At 39.1% G+C, this 18108-nt stretch overlaps 1 protein-coding gene across 1 annotated transcript in view; it reads left to right on the top strand.

The window, feature by feature from the left end:
- EFCAB5 (EF-hand calcium binding domain 5) overlaps window positions 1–18108 on the top strand; it is a 138778-nt gene that overhangs the window by 82946 nt on the left and 37724 nt on the right. Inside the window, exons 11-14 of the mRNA XM_044921814.1 lie at window positions 21–95; window positions 192–284; window positions 4268–4482; window positions 6494–6650. Of these exons, the coding sequence (XP_044777749.1) occupies window positions 21–95; window positions 192–284; window positions 4268–4482; window positions 6494–6650 (540 nt within the window). The remainder of the gene's footprint in view (window positions 1–20; window positions 96–191; window positions 285–4267; window positions 4483–6493; window positions 6651–18108) is intronic.

Here is an 18108-nt window from a genome sequence, read left to right as displayed (position 1 = left end):
CTTTCTTTTGTTCCTTTTAGAAACAACAAAAAAGGAAAGTCAGAAAGATCCATCCTGTGAAAAGTCCCAAGAAATAGAAGGAAAATCATGGTCAGGTGACTCATTTAATCCTCCTTTCATTTATAATCTAGAACAAAAACATTATGAAAGTGAAATTAAACTGTCTGTGTTATGGAATGTATATTTTGTAGGCGAACTTTTGACTTGTAACTGGAAGATGAATTGTATCAAATGTGAAGATGAGGAACAAGCAAACTTACTCCTCGGTAACTCCAGGTTTACAGGTACATGTTAGCAACCAAACTAGGAAGACTAGATGGCAGTCCAATTGATGAATTTAATTTACTGTGGTACCCCATGATAAAAACTGAACTTAGCCAAGACATGATGGCAGGGTAATCCTTGCATTATTTTGTCCCTGAGCTGATGGATCTAAACATAGACAAGATGAATGTTTTTGGTGGTAGTGTACATGTAGACATGTGCTGTTGAGGGATGCTTTTCTGCTTTAAAACATATGCATTAGTATACAATTTGTTTTTACCATTACATGGCCCTACAACCGCTTTGAAGCTATGATCCAGGTATACAAAGGGAATCAGATATCAGATATTAGAACTCAATAGAAATCAATCCAGGCTAATGGGTATTAAGGAGGGCACGTTCTGCATGGAGCACTGGGTGTTATGCACAAACAATGAATCATGGAACACTACATCAAAAACTAATGATGTAATGTATGGTGATTAACATAACAATAAAAAAGTCAAAAAAAGAAAGAAAGAAAGAAATCAGTCCAGCGATTCCTCTCCCTGGTAGTTCCATAACTCAACATGTGAGACAGGTTTGAATCTGTCTTGTTTTTAAAGACTTATAAACTAAGATCGACTTAACAGAGAGAGCAAAGAGTAGCTTTTAGCTCTCAGATAAACCATGTATTTAACAATGATTGTTCCAACAAGTACTCATATTTTACTGCAGTGCTATTTTATCATTTTATCTTCCACCAACAAGTAGTAGAACTAATTATATTAAGATTATTTTCTTCCTCTCTGCAGATTTTTTTCTCATTTAAGCCTGGGTCAAATAACAAACTTTCTATCCTCAAAATACTTTGGTAAAAATGCATGGCATCGGTCAAGCTCCTGTGGCCTGCTAGTTCGTGTTCTTCTTCTCCTGGTCTTACTTCTTTTTTTAAAATTTATTTTAAAAGATTTTATTTATTTATTTGACAGAGAGAGAGAACACAAGTAGGCAGAGCGGCAGGCAGAGAGAGAGGGAGAAGCAGGCTCCCCGCTGAGCAGGGAGCCCGATGCAGGGCTTGATCCCAGGACCCTGGGATCATGACCTGAGCCGAAGGCAGGTACTTAACCGACTGAGCCACCTGGTCTTACTTCTTTATTTCAGTTTTGCTTTACCATTTAAAAAAACTGCATGGGTGATTATTTTTAGGTCATGTCAAATCTCATATGGAAGGCATGAGGGCGTGAATGATTGAATCGGTGAATAAATCAAACATAAGTCACTGGGCTGATATTTTATGAAATATACTTCATATTATAAGACTGGGCTCAAGATAAATATATTAGTCAAGACTCTTTGGGGGAGAGGTTGCTGTAGTATTTATAGATTTATTTAACTGTCAAATCCAAACCACAGCTGGCTTCAGGCACAAATGAATCCAAGGGCTCAATAACAGCAATGAGACACTGTCTCTGCCTCTCAGCCCTGTTCCTCTCTGTGTAACTTTCAGTTTTAGGTCGTTTTCTCCATGTTGTGATAGAGATGTCCATAAGAGTATTGCTAAGCCTAGAGCCTATGTTCAGGAATCAGAATGCTAAAAGAGTGATTCTTCCCCAGTAGTTCCCAAAAAGTTCTGGGGCTCATTCTCATTGGTATTTAGTGGATCACATTGCTGTCATATGGGAATCATTGGCCAGACCTATATCACATGGTCTTGTAGCAAAGGTGGGGGATGCTCAGTACCACCTGATTCATCTAAATCTATAAAGAACTTACCGAACTCAATACCCAAAAAACAAATAATCCAGTTAAGAAATGGACAGAAGACATGAATAGACATTTTTCCAAAGAAGACATACAGATGGCCAACAGACACAGGAAAAGATGCTCAACCTCACTCCTCATCAGGGAAATATAAATCAAAACTACAATGAGATATCACCTCACACCTGTCAGAAAGGCTACAATTAACAACACAGGAAACAACAGGTATTGGCGAGGATACAGAGAAAGGGGAACCATCTTACACTGTTGGTGGGAATGCAAACTGGTGCAGCCACTGTGGAGAACAGTATGGAGGTTCCTCAAAAAATTAAAAATAGAGCTACCCTACAACCCAGCAATTGCACTACTAGGTATTTACCCAAAGGATACAAAAATAATAATTCAAAGGGATACATGTACCCCGATGTTTACAGCAGCATTATCAACAATAGCCAAATTATGGAAAGAGCCCAACTGTCTGTCGATTGATGAATGGATAAGGAAGATGTAGTGTAGGGGTGCCTGGGTGGCTTAGTAGGTTAAGTGTCCTGAGATGGAGCCCCGCATCTGGCTCTGCGCTCAGCAGGGAGTGTGCTTGTCTCTCTGCCTCTCCCTCTGCCCCTCCCCCCACTTGAGTTTTCTCTCTCTCTCAAATAAATAAATAAGATCTTTTTTAAAAAAAGAAAAGAAGATGTAATATATATTACATATAATATATAAAATATATATAATGGAATATTACTCAGTCATAAAAAAAGAATGAAATCTTGTCCTTTGCAACGAAGTGAATGGAGCTAGAGTATATTACGCTAAGCGAAAAAGTGAAAGACAAATATCATATGATTTCATTCATATGTGGAATTCAAGAAACAAACAAGCAAAGGAGAAAAAATAAGACAGAGAGAGAGAGAGAGAAACAGACTCTATAATTATAGAGAACAAACTGATGGTTACCAGGGCAGAGATGGGGGGTGGGGGGGATGGTTTAAACAGGTGATGGGGATTAAAGAGGGCACTTGTTGTGATGAGCACAGGGTGATGTATGGAAGTATTGAATCACTATATTGTACACCTGAAACTAATATCACACTATATGTTAACTAACTGGAATTTAAATAAAAACTTGAAACATAAAAAAAATTAACATAAAAGAGTAAGATGATAAATTAGATCTCATCAAATAAAACTTTTGTTTCTTAAAACATGTCATTAAAGAAGTGCATATATAAGCCACAGATATGGAAAAAATACTTAAAATATTTGCAAAATTTATATCTGACAAAGGACTGCTATCCAGGAAATATTAAGATCTTCAACAACTCGGGCGCCTGGGTGGCTCAGTTGGTTAAGCGACTGCCTTCGGCTCAGGTCATGATCCTGGAATCCCAGAATCGAGTCCCGCATCGGGCTCCCTGCTCGGCAGGGAGTCTGCTTCTCCCTCTGACCCTCCCCCCTCTCATGTGCTCTCTCCCTCTCTCATTCTCTCTCTCAAATAAATTAAAAAATCTTTAAAAAAAAAAGATCTTCAACAACTCAAAAATAAAAATATAAACAACATAATATAAATTAGCAGAACATGTTACTAGATGCTTCACAAATCAAACACATAAGAATGAGTAATGAACACATGAAAAAGTGTGCAATGTCATTAGTCATCATGAAAAACAGACTAACATTACAATGAGAAACCACTACATATGACCCGAATGGCTAAAATGAAAAAGACTGACAACACTGACTCTTGGCAAGATTGTGGAGAAACTGGAACTCTTCAGGATTGTTGGTGGGAGTTTAAAATGTTACAGTTACTTCAGAAAATATCTGTGTGTTGTAAAACCAAACACATATTTACCCATGATCCAGATATTCCAATCCCAGTTATTTATCCAATAGAGTTAAAAGCATGTTTACAACAACAACAGCAAAACATATATAAGAATATGTAAACCAGGTATATTTATAATAGCCTGAACTTTCTGGAAACATTCCAGGTATCTATCAGTAAGAGAATAAATAAAAATTGTGACATATTTATAAATCAAATATTACTCAGCCATAAAAATGAACTATTGGTACGTGTGAAATGAAAATAAAAATATAAGCTGACAGTGGGGAAGAGATGTTTTCCTCATGAAGGGAGCGTGGGTTTCTGACAGGATAAAAAGTAGCAGATGTTTATTACAATACGTACTTGTATATTTTCTCTAAGCTTTAAGAAATTGTTCACTTTACTGTTTGTTGTATGTTTCCTGCTTAATAGACCTACACTCAATTATCAGAAATATTCAGTCTTACAAGGAAGTAAAAGGTAGAAGTGCTTTCAATGGAGTTTCCTTAAATCTGCTCCAGTTTGTGCAACTTCTGGAGACATTTATTGGTGAAGATGCCCCCTTGAGTGTCAGTGAGACCCTCACATCCTTTTTTAAGCGGGGCTATACTGAAACAAAAGAAGAGAAAATAAGTGGCTTAGAACAGGTGAGTAATATTATTTATCAATAAAACAGGTGGAGTCACTATTATTAATAAATCTCTCAACCTCAGTTGCTCCTAATGTGGCCCTTTAAAAATTTATAACCAAGGTGCCCCTGGTGGCTCAGTTGGTTGAGCATCTGACTCTTGATCTCAACTCAGGTCTTGATCTCAGGGTCATGAGTTCAAGCCCTGCATTGGGCTCCACAAGGAGCGTGAAGTCTACTTAAAAAAGAAATAGGGCGCCTGGGTGGCTCAGTCGTTAGGCGTCTGCCTTCGGCTCAGGTCATGATCCCGGGGTCCTGGAATTGAGTCCCCCATCGGGCTCCTTGCTTAGTGGGGAGTCTGGTTCTCCCTCTCCCTCTGCCCCTGCTTGTGTCCCCTCTCTTGCTGTGTCCCTCTCTGTCAAATAAATAAAATCTTAAAAAAAAAAGAAAGTTCCTTAAAAAAAGGTTTATAACCAAACTTATCGCTTTATTTCTTTTTTTTTTAAACAGTGGTTCTTTTTTTTTTTTTTTAAAGGTTTTATTTATTTATTTGAGACAGAGAGAATGAGAGATACAGAGAGCACATGAGAGGGGGGAGGGTCAGAGGGAGAAGCAGGCTCCCTGCTGAGCAGGGAGCCCGATGCGGGACTCGATCCAGGGACTCCGGGATCATGACCTGAGCCGAAGGCAGTCACTTAACCAACTGAGCCACCCAGGCGCCCCATATCGCTTTATTTCAATGAGCATAGCCATTAAGTATTTTATTTTATTGTCAAATGTTCTGAGATCACACTCCAGAGAATTCATTCCCCTAATAATAACATGATTGCTGGTGGCAGGAGATGGTTTATTGTACAGCTTTCTTTTTCCTCCTCTGAAGCTTGAAGAGCAGATTCTGAGGAGTAGAAATGTGTATGTGCAAAAAATGTGTGTGTATGCACACTATCTGCTGTGTGAATGCATTTACTAATGCACATACCTAGGGGTACAATTATGATTTGTATATGTATTTTTATTCATGTGAATCCAGGTGATACATGTTTCCTAAGAAGTCAGTACCTACTTGATGATAGATAAATGCATACACCTTAGCTGATATAAACAATTTATGTGCCCTTTTATGAAATATATACATTACATTCACTGGACATATTCACTAACCTCAGCAGCCTTATGAGTCTTCTCAACCTAATTCTAGAATTGATATCCCTTTTGCCTCCTCAATTGCAATTTCCCCATTTAACCAAATGCTATATATTCACTTTCTTTTAGCAATTAAATCTATCTAGATAATAATTTAGTTACTATCTGACTGATATAATTAATCTAGTAAAAAATCTAAACGGTAAATAAAATCAATGTCAAGTTAGGTCAATGTTAAGTTATAAAAAATAATTTTTGAACACAGTCATTTTTTCATTGTTTGAACACTGCCCTTCATCCTCTTTCAATACACAGCATATCTCACCAAGAAGCCAGGTAGAGTATGCCATGTGTTTATCATATTCCTAAACAACCAGCGAGGGAGTGGAAAGGAATGAATCAAAGACTCTTAAGGAGTGTAGCCCCTTTCCTAAGTTAATGTGCTTTAGTCCAATGCAGAGAATGCCTGTTTTTTGTTTTGTTTTGTTTTTTGTTTTTGGTCTACGAGTGAAACAGAGAAGTGGTATTTAGATGATTAAAATTAAATGCTTCATGTCTGCCTTCAGTTAAGGTCATGATTTCAGGGTCCTGGGATTGAGCCCTGCATCGGGCTCCCTGTTGGGCAGGGAATCTGCTTCTTCCTCTCCCTCTGCCCCTCCCCCCCTGCTCCTGCTCTCTCTTGCGCATGCTCATGTTCTCTCTCTCTCAAATAAAATCTTTTTAAAAAATTAAATACTTCATTTTCCCATTAATATCATGCTTAGTCCCAGCTATTTTTATAAAGCTGTTTTTAGAAATAGTGCTGTGCTTTTTGGGGAAAAACATAGGTTGGCAGCTAGCACAATGGATAGTACGTCCTGTGCTTTGTTATTCTGTTTCTATCCTAGGCTAGACAAAATGCTTCCAGAGCCAGACGGGAACTTCTCCTAGAAGCCGTGTTTTGCAAGTGGGACAGTGATGGCTCAGGCTTCCTGGATCTGAAGGAAGTTGATGAACTCTTGTACACATACAAGGACGGAATGGAAAAAGAATCTATGAAGAAAGGTAAAAAGATAAGAATTTTCTTATTAAAGCTGTGGTAACAACTTGGCTTCACATTTTCCAGTACTATGACATATATAGTTAAAACTCTGGTTCTGAAACCACAGGACACCACTTCACACCTATTAGTATGGCTATAATTTTTTTCAGCTTTATTGAGATATAATTAACATAGAACATCATGTAAGTTTAAGGTGTACAGTGTGTTGATTTGATATATTTATATACTGCAAAATGATTACCACAGTAGCATTAGTTAAACACTTTTACCACTTCACATAATTACCATTTCTTTTTTGTAGTGAGAACATTTAAGATCTACTCTCTTAGCAACTTTTACGTATATAATACAGTATTGTTAACTATAATCACCATGCTGTACATTAGATCCACAGAACTTATTCATCTTATAATAGAAGTTTATGCCCTTGGGGGCACCTGGGTGGCTCAGTTAAGCATCCAACTCTTAGTTTCTGCTCAAGTCATGATCTCACAGTCATAGGAATGAGTCCTGGGTTGGGCTTTGTGCTCAACGTGGAGTCTGCTTGAGATTCTCTCCCTCTCCCTTTGCCTCTCCCCCTGCTTGCACGTGCTCTCTCTCTCTCTCTAAAAATTAAAAACCTTAAAAAAAAAAAAGATGTTTATACGCTTTGACCAACATTCCCCCAAATCTCCCCCACCTCCAACCCCTAAGAACCACCATTTTATACTCTGAGTTTGGCTTTTTTAGATTTGACATATAAATGGTATCATACAGTATTTGTCTTTCTCTGTCTGATTTCACTCAGCATAATGGTTTCAAGATCCATCCACGGCAGCACTCCATCTTTTTCATGACTGAATACTATTCCTCTGTGTGTGTGTGTGTGTGTGTGTGTGTGTGTGTGTGTGTGAGAATCACATTTTATTTATCCATTCATTCATTGATGGACACTTGGGTTTTTTTTCATATCTTGACTACTGTGAATAATTCTGCAATGAACACAGTGGTACAGATATCTCTTCAAGATAGTGATTTCATTTCTTTCCATTAGATACTCAGGAGTGGAATTGCTAGATAATATGGTAATTCTATTTTTAATGTTTTGAGGAATCTCCATACTGTTTTTCCTAGTGGTTATACCAATTTACATTCCCACCAGCAGTGCACAAAAGTTCCCTTTTCTCCACATCCTTGTCAACACTTGTTATCTCTTGTCTTTTTGGCACTAGCCATTCTGACAGGTGTGAGATGGTATCTCATTGTCGTTTTGATTTGCATTTCTCTAATTGTAAGTGATGTTGAGCATCTTTTCATGCACCTTTTGGTCATTTGCATGTCTTTGGAAATATGTCTATTCAGTTTTTTTGCCCATTTTTTAGTGTCTTGTTTGTTTTTTGCTGTTTAGTTGTATGAATTCCTTATAAATTTTGGATATTAACCCCTTGTCAGATATATGATTTGCAAGTATTTTCTCCTATTCCATAGGTTTCCTTTTCATTTTGTTGTTTGCCTCTTTTGTTGTGCAGAAAACTTTTAGTTTCAGGTATTCCCCCTTAAATTTACTTTTGCTTTTGTTGCTTATGTTGTATGGCTATAATTTTTTTTTATTATGTTATGTTAATCACCATACATTACATCATTAGTTTTTGATGTAGTGTTCCATGATTCATTGTTTGCGTATATCACCCAGTGCTCCATTCAATACGTGCCCTCTTTAATACCCATCAGCAGGCTAACCCATCCCCCCACCCCCCTCCCCTCTAGAACCCTCTGTTTGTTTCTCAGAGTCCATAGTCTCTCATGGTTCGTCTCCCCCTCCAATTTGCCCCCCTTCATTTTTCCCTTCCTACTATCTTCTTTTTTTTTTTTTAACATATACTGTATTATTTGTTTCAGAGGTACAGGTCTCTGATTCAACAGTCTTACACAATTCACAGCGCTCACCATAGCACATACCCTCCCCAATGTCTATCACCCAGCCACCCCATCCCTCCCACCCCCCACCACTCCAGCAACCCTCAGTTTGTTTCCTGAGATTAAGAATTCCTCGTATCAGTGAGCTCATATGATACATGTCTTTCTCTGATTGACTTATTTCGCTCACATTAATACCCTCCAGTTCCATCCACGTCATTGCAAATGCCAAGATTTCATTCCTTTTGATGGCTGCATAATATTCCATTGTATATATATACAACATCTTCTTTATCCATTCATCTGTTGATGGACATCTTCGCTCTTCCCATAGTTTGGCTATTGTGGACATTGCTCCTATAAACATCAGGGTGCACGCACCCCTTCAGATCCTTACTTTTATATCTTTGGGGTGAATACCCAGTAGTGCAATTGCTGGGTCATAGGGTAGCTCTATTTTCAACTTTTTGAGGAACCTCCATACTGTTTTCCAAAGTGGCTGCACCAGCTTGCATTCCCACCAACAGTGTAGGAGGGTTCCCCTTTCTCCACAGTCCTGCCAACATCTGTCATTTCCTGACTTGTTAATTTTAGCCATTCTGACTAGTATGAGGTGGTATCTCATTGAGGTTTTGATTTGGATTTCCCTGATGCCGAGCGATCTTGAGCACTTTTTCATGTGTCTGTTGGCCATTTGGATGTCTTCTTTGGAAAAATGTCTGTTCATGTCTTCTGCCCATTTCTTGATTGGATTCTTTGTTCTTTGGGTGTTGAGTGTGATAAGTTCTTTATAGATTTTGGATACTAGCCCTTTATCTGATATGTCGTTTGCAAATATCTTCTCTCATTCTGTCGGTTGTCTTTTGGTTTTGTTGACTGTTTCCTTTGCTGTCCAAAAGCTTTTTTTTTTTTAAGATTTTATTTATTTATTTGGCAGAGAGAGACACAGTGAGAGGAGGATCACAAGCAGGGGGAGAGGGAGAGGGAGAAACAGGCTTCCTGCGGAGCAGGGAGCCCGATGCGGGGCTTGATCCCAGGACCCTGGGATCATGACCTGAGCCAAAGGCAGATGCTTAACGACTGAGCCACCTAGGCGCCCCTGTCCAAAAGCTTTTTATCTGGGGCCCCTGGGTGGCTCAGTTGGTTAAGCGACTGCCTTCGGCTCAGGTCATGATCCTGGAGTCCCGGGATCGAGTCCCGCATCGGGCTCCCTGCTCGGCGAGGAGCCTGCTTCTCTCTCTGACCCTCCCCCCTCTCATGTACTCTCTCTCATTCTCGCTCTCTCAAATAAATAAATAAAAATCTTTAAAAAAAAAAAGGCTTTTTATCTTGATGAAGTCCCAATAGTTCATTTTTGCCCTTGCTTCCCTTGCCTTTGGCGATGTTTCTAGGAAGAAGTTGCTGTGGCTGAGGTCAAAGAGGTTGCTGCCTGTGTTCTCCTTTAGGATTTTGATGGACTCCTGTCTCACATTGAGGTCTTTCAACCATTTGGAGTCTATTTTTGTGTGTGGTGTAAGGAAATGGTCCAGTTTCATTCTTCTGCATGTGACTGTCCAATTTTCCCAACGCCATTTGTTGAAGAGACTGTCTTTTTTCCATTGGACATTCTTTCCTGCTTTGTCAAAGATGAGTTGACCATAGAGTTGAGGGTCCATTTCTGGGCTCTCCATTCTGTTCCATTGATCTATGTGTCTGTTTTTGTGCCAGTACCATACTGTCTTGATGATGACAGCTTTGTAATAGACCTTGAAGTCCGGGATTGTGATGCCGCCAGCTTTGCTTTTCTTTTTCAACATTCCTCTGGCTATTCAGGGTCTTTTCTGGTTCCATACAAATTTTAGGATTATTTGTTCCATTTCTTTGAAAATAGTGGATGGTATTTTGATGGGGATTGCACTGAATGTGTAGATTGCTTTAGGTAGCATTGACATCTTCACAATATTTGTTCTTCCAATCCATGAGCATGGAACGTTTTTCCATTTCTTTGTGTCTTCCTCAATTTCTTTCGTGAGTATTTTATAGTTTTCAGAGTACAGATTCTTTGCCTCTTTGGTTAGATTTGTTCCTAGGTATCTTATGGTTTTGGGTGCAATTGTAAATGGGATCGACTCCTTAATTTCTCTTTCTTCTGTCTTGTTGTTGGTGTATAGGAATGCCACTGATTTCTGTGCATTGATTTTGTATCCTGCCACTTTACTGAATTCCTGTATGAGTTCTAGCAGTTTTGGGGTGGAGTCTTTGGGGTTTTCCACATAAAGTATCATATCATCTGCAAAAAATGAGAGTTTGACTTCTTCTTTGCCGATTTGGATGTCTTTTATTTCTTTTTGTTGTCTGATTGCTGTGGCTAGGACTTCCAATACTATGTTGAATAGCAGTGGTGATAGTGGACATCCCTGCCGTGTTCCTGACCTTAGGGGGAAAGCTCTCAGTTTTTCCCCATTGAGAATGATATTTGCTGTGGGTTTTTCATAGATGGCTTTTATGATATTGAGGTATGTACCCTCTATGCCTACACTCTGTAGAGTTTTGATCAAGAAAGGATGCTGTACCTTGTCAAATGGTTTTTCTGCATCTATTGAGAGGATCATATGGTTCTTGTTTTTTCTTTTATTAATGTATTGTATCACATTGATTGATTTGCGGATGTTGAACCAACCTTGCAGCCCAGGGATACATCCCACTTGGTCATGGTGAATAATCCTTTTAATGTACTGTTGGATCCTATTGGCTAGTATTTTGGTGAGAATTTTTGCATCCATGTTCATCAAGAATATTGGTCTGTAATTCTCCTTTTTGATGGGGTCTTTGTCAGGTTTTGGGATCAAGGTAATGGTGGCCTCATAAAAGGAGCTTGGAAGTTTTCCTTCCATTTCTATTTTTTGGAACAGTTTCAGAAGAATAGGTATTAACTCTTCTTGAAATGTTTGGTAGAATTCCCCTGGGAAGCCATCTGGCCCTGGGCTTTTGTTTGTTGGGAGATTTTTGATGACTGCTTCAATTTCCTTAGTGGTTATAGGTCTGTTCAGGTTTTCTATTTCTTCCTGGTTCAGTTTTGGTAGTTGATACATCTCTAGGAATGCATCCATTTCTTCCAGATTGCTTAATTTGTTGGCATATAGTTGCTCATAATATTCTTATAATTGTTCGTATTCGTTTGGTGTTGGTTGTGATCTCTTTCATTCATGATTTTATTTATTTTATTTATTTATTTTATTTTATTTATTTGGGTCATTTCTCTTCTCTTTTTGGTAAGTCTGCACAGGGGTTTATCAGTCTTGTTAATTCTTTCAAAGAACCAGCTCCTAGTTTCGTTGATCTGTTCTACTGTTCTTTTAGTTTCTATTTCATTGATTTCTGCTCTGATCTTTATTATTTCTCTTCTCCTGCTGGGTTTAGGCTTTATTTGCTGTTCTTTCTCCAGCTCCTTTAGGTGTAGGGTTAGGTTGTGTACTTGAGACCTTTCTTGTTTCTTGAGAAAGGCTTGTATTGCTATATACTTTCCTCTTAGGACTGCCTTTGCTGCATCCCAAAGATTTTGAACAGTTGTGTTTTCATTTTCGTTTGTTTCCATGAATTTCTTAAATTCTTCTTTAATTTCCTGGTTGACCCATTCATTCTTCAGTAGGATGCTCTTTAGTCTCCATGTATTTGAGTTCTTTCCGACTTTCCTCTTGTGATTGAGTTCTAGTTTCAAAGCATTGTTGTCTGAAAATATGAAGGGAATGATCCCAATCTTTTGGTACCGGTTGAGACCTGATTTGTGAACTAGGATGTGATCTATTCTGGAGAATGTTCCATGGGCACTAGAGAAGAATGTGTATTCTGTTGCTTTGGGATGGAATGTTCTGAATATATCTGTGAAGTCCATTTGGCCCAGTCTGTCATTTAAAGTCTTTATTTTCTTGTTGATCTTTTGCCTAGATGATATGTCCATTTCAGTGATGGGGGTGTTAAAGTCCCCCACTATTATTGTATTGTTGTCGATGTGTTTCTTTGCTTTTGTTATTAATTGGCTTATATAATTGGCTGCTCCCATGTTAGGGGCATAGATACTTACAATTGTTATATCTTCTTGTTGGATAGACTCTTTAAGTAGGATATAGTGTCCTTCCTCATCTCTTATTACAGTCTTTGGTTTAAAATTTAATTTGTCTGATATAAGGATTGCCACCCCAGCTTTCTTTTGGTGTCCATTAGCATGGTAAATGGTTTTCCACCCCCTCACTTTCAATCTGGAGGTGTCTTTGGGTCTAAAATGAGTCTCTTGCAGACAGCATATCGATGGGTCTTGTTTTTTTATCCAATCTGATAGCCTGTGTCTTTTGATTGGGGCATTTAGCCCATTTACATTCAGAGTAACTACTGAAAGATATGAATTTAGTGCCACAGTATTGCCTGTAAGGTGACTGTTACTGTATATTGTCTGTGTTCCTTTCTGGTCTATGTTGCTTTTAGGGTCTCTCTTTGCTTAGAGGACCCCTTTCAAGATTTCTTGTAGGGCTGGTTTTGTGTTTGCAAATTCCTTTAGTTTTTGTTTGTCCTGGAAGCTTTTTATCTCTCCTTCTATTTTCAGTGACAGACTAGCTGGATATAGTATTCTTGGCTGCATATTTTTCTCATTTAGTGCTCTGAAGATATCATGCCAGTCCTTTCTGGCCTGCCAGGTCTCTGTGGATAGGTCTGTTGCCAATCTAATGTTTCTACCATTGTAGGTTACAGATCTCTTCTCCCGAGCTGCTTTCAGGATTTTCTCTTTGTCTCTGAGACTCGTAAGTTTTACTATTAGATGTCGGGGTGTTGACCTATTTTTATTGATTTTGAGGGGGGTTCTCTGTGCCTTCTGGATTTTGATGCCTGTTTCCTTCCCCAAATTAGGGAAGTTCTCTGCTATAATTTGCTCCAATATACCTTCTGCCCCCTCTCTCTTTCTTCTTCTTCTTGGAACCCAATTATTCTAATGTTGTTTCATCTTATGCTATCACTTATCTCTCGAATTCCACCCTCGTGATCCAGTAGTTGTTTATCTCTCTTTTTCTCAGCTTCTTTATTTTCCATCATTTGGTCTTCTGTATCACTAATTCTCTCTTCTGCCTCATTTATCCTAGCAGTTAGAGCCTCCATTTTTGATTGCACCTCATTAATAGCCTTTTTGATTTCGACTTGGTTAGATTTTAGTTCTTTTATTTCTCCAGAAAGGGTTTCTCTAATAACTTCCATGCTTTTTTCAAGCCCAGCTAGTATCTTTATGATCGTCATCCTGAACTCTAGTTCTGACATCTTACTAATGTCCGTATTGATGAGGTCCCTGGCAATCGGTACTGCCTCTTGTTCTTTTTTTTTGAGGTGATTTTTTCCATCTTGTGATTTTGTCCAGAGGAGAATAGATGAATGAGAGAACAAAATGCTAACAGGGTAACAACGACCCCAGAAAAATATACACTAAAGAAATCAGAAGAGACCTGAAACTGGGGGAAAAGAAAGGGAAAGAAAGAAAAAAGAAAAAAAAAGAAAAAGATAAAAAAAAGAATATGATCAAATATGATCAGGCTGGTGCATAGATCAGTGCCACACACTAGATTTGGGGCATATTTTGGTCTGTTAGAAGAAAGTGCCTCCCAAAATTTTAAAGAAAGAAAAACTTATATATGTACAAAAATAAGGGTTAATACAATGAAGGGATGGAATATGACTGTAAAGATGAAAATTATAAAAGATTTTATAAAAGGAATTGATAAAATAAGAAGAAAGAAGAAAGAAGAGGAATTTAAAAAAAGGGGGAAAGAATGTGATCAGTCAGGAGACTAGAACAAAGCCATACAGTAGAAATTTAGGGTATGTTTTGGTCTGTTAGAAGAAACTGTATCCCAAAATTTTAAAGAGAGAACAACTTATATATATATATACCAAAAATAAGGTTAACTACTATGAAGGGATAGAATATGACTCTAAAAATGAAAAATAAAAAAGATTTTTAAAAAAGGGATTGATAAGATGTTGGTTGAAAAAGGGAAAAAGAAAAGTTCCCAAAAAAAAGAGAAAGAAAATTTAAAAAATTAACTTTGAAAGACTAACGAATCATGGTAAAAAAGCCATGGATTCTATGTGCATTATTCCCCTAGCGCTGGAGTTCCGCCGTTCTCATTGATCGGTAAACTTGGTCTTGGCTGGCTGTTCTTGCTGATCTGGGGGAGGGGCCTGCTGCCATGGTTCCCAAATGTCTTTGCCGGAGGCGGAATTGCCCCGCCCTTGCTGGTCTGGGCTAAGTAATCTGCTCGGGTTTGCTCTCTGGAGCTTTTGTTCCCTGGAAGGTTTCCGTACAGCTTTGGAGGTGGAGAGTGAAAATGGCGGCCTCCCAATCTCCGCCCCAGAGGAGCCGAGAACTCGGGGCCCCGCTCCTTAGTGAGCCCCCAGAGAAAAGCCGCCAGTCACTCCCGTCTCCCCGGTCTCCGGCCACACTCCGTGCTCACCCGGCCTGTGACCGATCGTTTCTATCTCTGGCACCCGACCCCGTGTGGAGTCTCCAAACCCAGCAGATCCCTGTGGTGGGCTCCCGAGCCGCTCCTCCCAGGGGAAGAAGGTGAGTCTCCCCGGATCTGCCGCTTGTTGGGTCCCTGCTGGAGGAGCAGTGGCCTGACTGTGCCGCGGATCACAGTTTATGGCAACCCCGAGCTGAGAGCCCGCGCCTGGGCTCCGTCTCTGCAGCCGGCTTCCCCGCTCCGATACGCGGGAGCTCGGCCGCACTCAGGCACCCCTGGTCTTTCTGTGACCCTGAGGGTCCTGAGACCACACTGTCCCCGCAAGTGTTCCACCCCCCTATCCCCCCCACCCCTCCGCTTAGCCACTGGAGCGATGTCTCTCAGCAGAGCAGACTTCTAAAAGTTCCGATTTTGTGCTCTGGGGCTCTATCACTTGCCGGTAGTGGCTGATGGAGGCCCCCTCCCCCGCCGTCTATCCTCCCGAATATCGCCTCGGATTCACTTCTCCACACGTCCTACCTTCCAGAAAGTGGTTGCTTTTCTGTTCAGAGAGTTGCTGCTGTTCTTTTCTTCGATCTCCTGTTGAGCGCATAGGTGTTCAGAATGGTTTGGTCCCTGCCTAGCTGAATTCCTGGGACCAGACGAAATTTAGGTCTCCTACTCCTCCGCCATCTTGTTCCTCCCCCTATGGCTATAATTTTTAAAAGAGAAAAATAACAAATGTTGGCAAGGATGTAGAGAAGTTGGAACCCTCATGCATTGCTGGTGGGAAGGGTAGAAAATGTCAGAGCTATCAGGAGTGGAATATGTTGTAGAGTGCTTTGTCCAAGAACTTTACATAGTTAGATTCCTTCTGTGTACCTAGCTACCCTCGCTCTTGGGGTTAAAAATATCCAAAACATTCCTCAGTTCTGCCTATTTTCTCTTCTTGTTGTATCTCTCTGCCTCTACAAGGTCTGATTCACCTCTCAAGTGGGGCTGGCTTGCAAGTTTCTCCTGAATTTAATAATTTAACCATTTAATTCTCCTTAATGACTTTTCTTTTTTATTTATTTATTATTATGTTTAATTAGCCAACATATAGTACACCATTAGTTTTTGATGTAGTGTTCAACGATTCATTAGTTGCGTATAACACCCAGTGTTCACTTTTCTTTTCCTATACTACATTTTTCTCTTCTGATCAATACTTCCAATCGAAAGTTACTAAAATTCTTATTCCAGTATAATAAGTTTCCTCATTCATTTGATTAGATTCCAGTATAAGTTATTTTGCTTTCCACTAGGTTTAAAGATTTATCTGGTGACTTTTACATACTAGACTTCCAATTCATAAAGTATACGGTGAATGATAAAAAAGAATGATCAGGGTTAGTTAAGTTCTTCAACCCTTTGAAAATTATTGTATTCATTGATCTTCAAGTGTACTTAAGTTTATCAATTGTCATGTGTTCTTCATTCACTATGTCTTCTGCAAACTTTACACGACACTACTTGTCTTAGACTGCATCCAAAGAATGAAGCTTCAAAAGGCACAGTGAAGTGGTCTCCACTTAAAAGGTGGGCAAATTTCATAAAACACAACTATGTTCTATAGAGGAAAGAACACTACACAGTCATCAAGAGAGCTGTGTTCCAATACTAGATCTTTCACTTAATGGTCACATGGCTGTGGTTCAGTCAGTTAAACATCTGCCTTTGGCTCAGGTCATGATCCCAGGGTTCTCAGATCAAGGCCCGCATCATGCTCCCTGCTCAGGGGGGAGTCTGCCTTTCCCCCTCCCTCTGTCTCCCGCTCAAATAAATAAGTAAAATCTTTTTTAAAAAATGGTCACATGACCAAAGGCAAGTTACTGAACCTCGACAGATCCAGGTGTTCTCATTTGTAAAAGGAAGGAGTTAGACATGATGATTTCTAGAATTTAAGAAACCTGAGGATGATATTATAAGGAAGTTCCAATACATATGACTGAAGTACAGCAATAGGGATAGGTAGAAAGCATAAATGTAATGGGTTAAGCCCAGCAAGTGAGAAGGAGGAAAGTAATGAGGAGGCAGAATCTGCTGCCAGAAATAAATTTCTGCAAGCAGGAAGAACAAATTATTCTCTCCAAGGGTAGGCTTATACAAAATGACTCTCTCTGAACACATATTGGTAGCCACCTTGCCTGAGGAGATGATTGCTGAGCTGATGGCCATATGGAAGAAGAAAGGCAGATTTAGCTTCCTTTAAAAAGGGAGAAAATTCTAAATTCAAACATTAGCTAATAACTGATCAGCAAATCTTCAAATAGCTCTTTGTTTATTTATTTTGTTTTGTTTAGCTCTACCCTTCTTATCTATTTCAGTGTCAAAGATTAAAAATTGGATAAAAATTGGAGAAATAGGATAAAGTCACAGACTTAGAAATTTCTATAAGTGTTTCTGCTACTATCCTCAAAATGCAAGGTTTTTTTATATGGAAGGGGCAACTTGAAACTTTTAGCCAGTAATTTTCCCTTTTTATTTCTGTCTAATACAGCCTAATCTGAGAAGAAATACCACATATAAAAGCTGTAAAACATGTGATCTGTCTATACTGCAGAATTTAATGGAATAAATCACTCTTTCCCCATTACTTCCCAAGGAATAGCTATTAACATTTGTTGGATATGTACGCCCTTTAATTTTCTATTAAATGATAAGATCTGCTTTAATATGTTTCATTTTTTTTTAAGTAGGCTCCACCACCAGTGTGGAGCTCAGCATGGGTCTTGAACTCCTGACCCTGAGATCAAGACTGAGCTGAAATCAAGAATTAGACGCTTAACCAACTGAGCCACCCAGACACCCCTATATAAGTTTCTATTTAAGCAGGACATTTAACTTTCTTAAAGTTATAACATTTTGGTGATGCATTTTGTCAACAAATTCAAGAAATCTTGAATATTTAAGAACCATGTTTATTTAGAAAACCCCACTCACATAGTGTTTTTTTAAAAGAAACTGAAAACTGTTTCTCTGAGAAACAAACTGAAGGTTTTAGAGGGGAGGGGGTGGGGGGATGGGTTAGCCCGGTGATGGGTATTAAGGAGGGCACGTACTG

Source organism: Neomonachus schauinslandi, chromosome 15 (assembly GCF_002201575.2).
Source record: "Neomonachus schauinslandi chromosome 15, ASM220157v2, whole genome shotgun sequence".
Lineage (NCBI taxonomy): Eukaryota > Metazoa > Chordata > Mammalia > Carnivora > Phocidae > Neomonachus > Neomonachus schauinslandi.
Note: the sequence above shows the minus strand (reverse complement) of the source record. Positions and strands in the feature narration are given on the sequence as shown.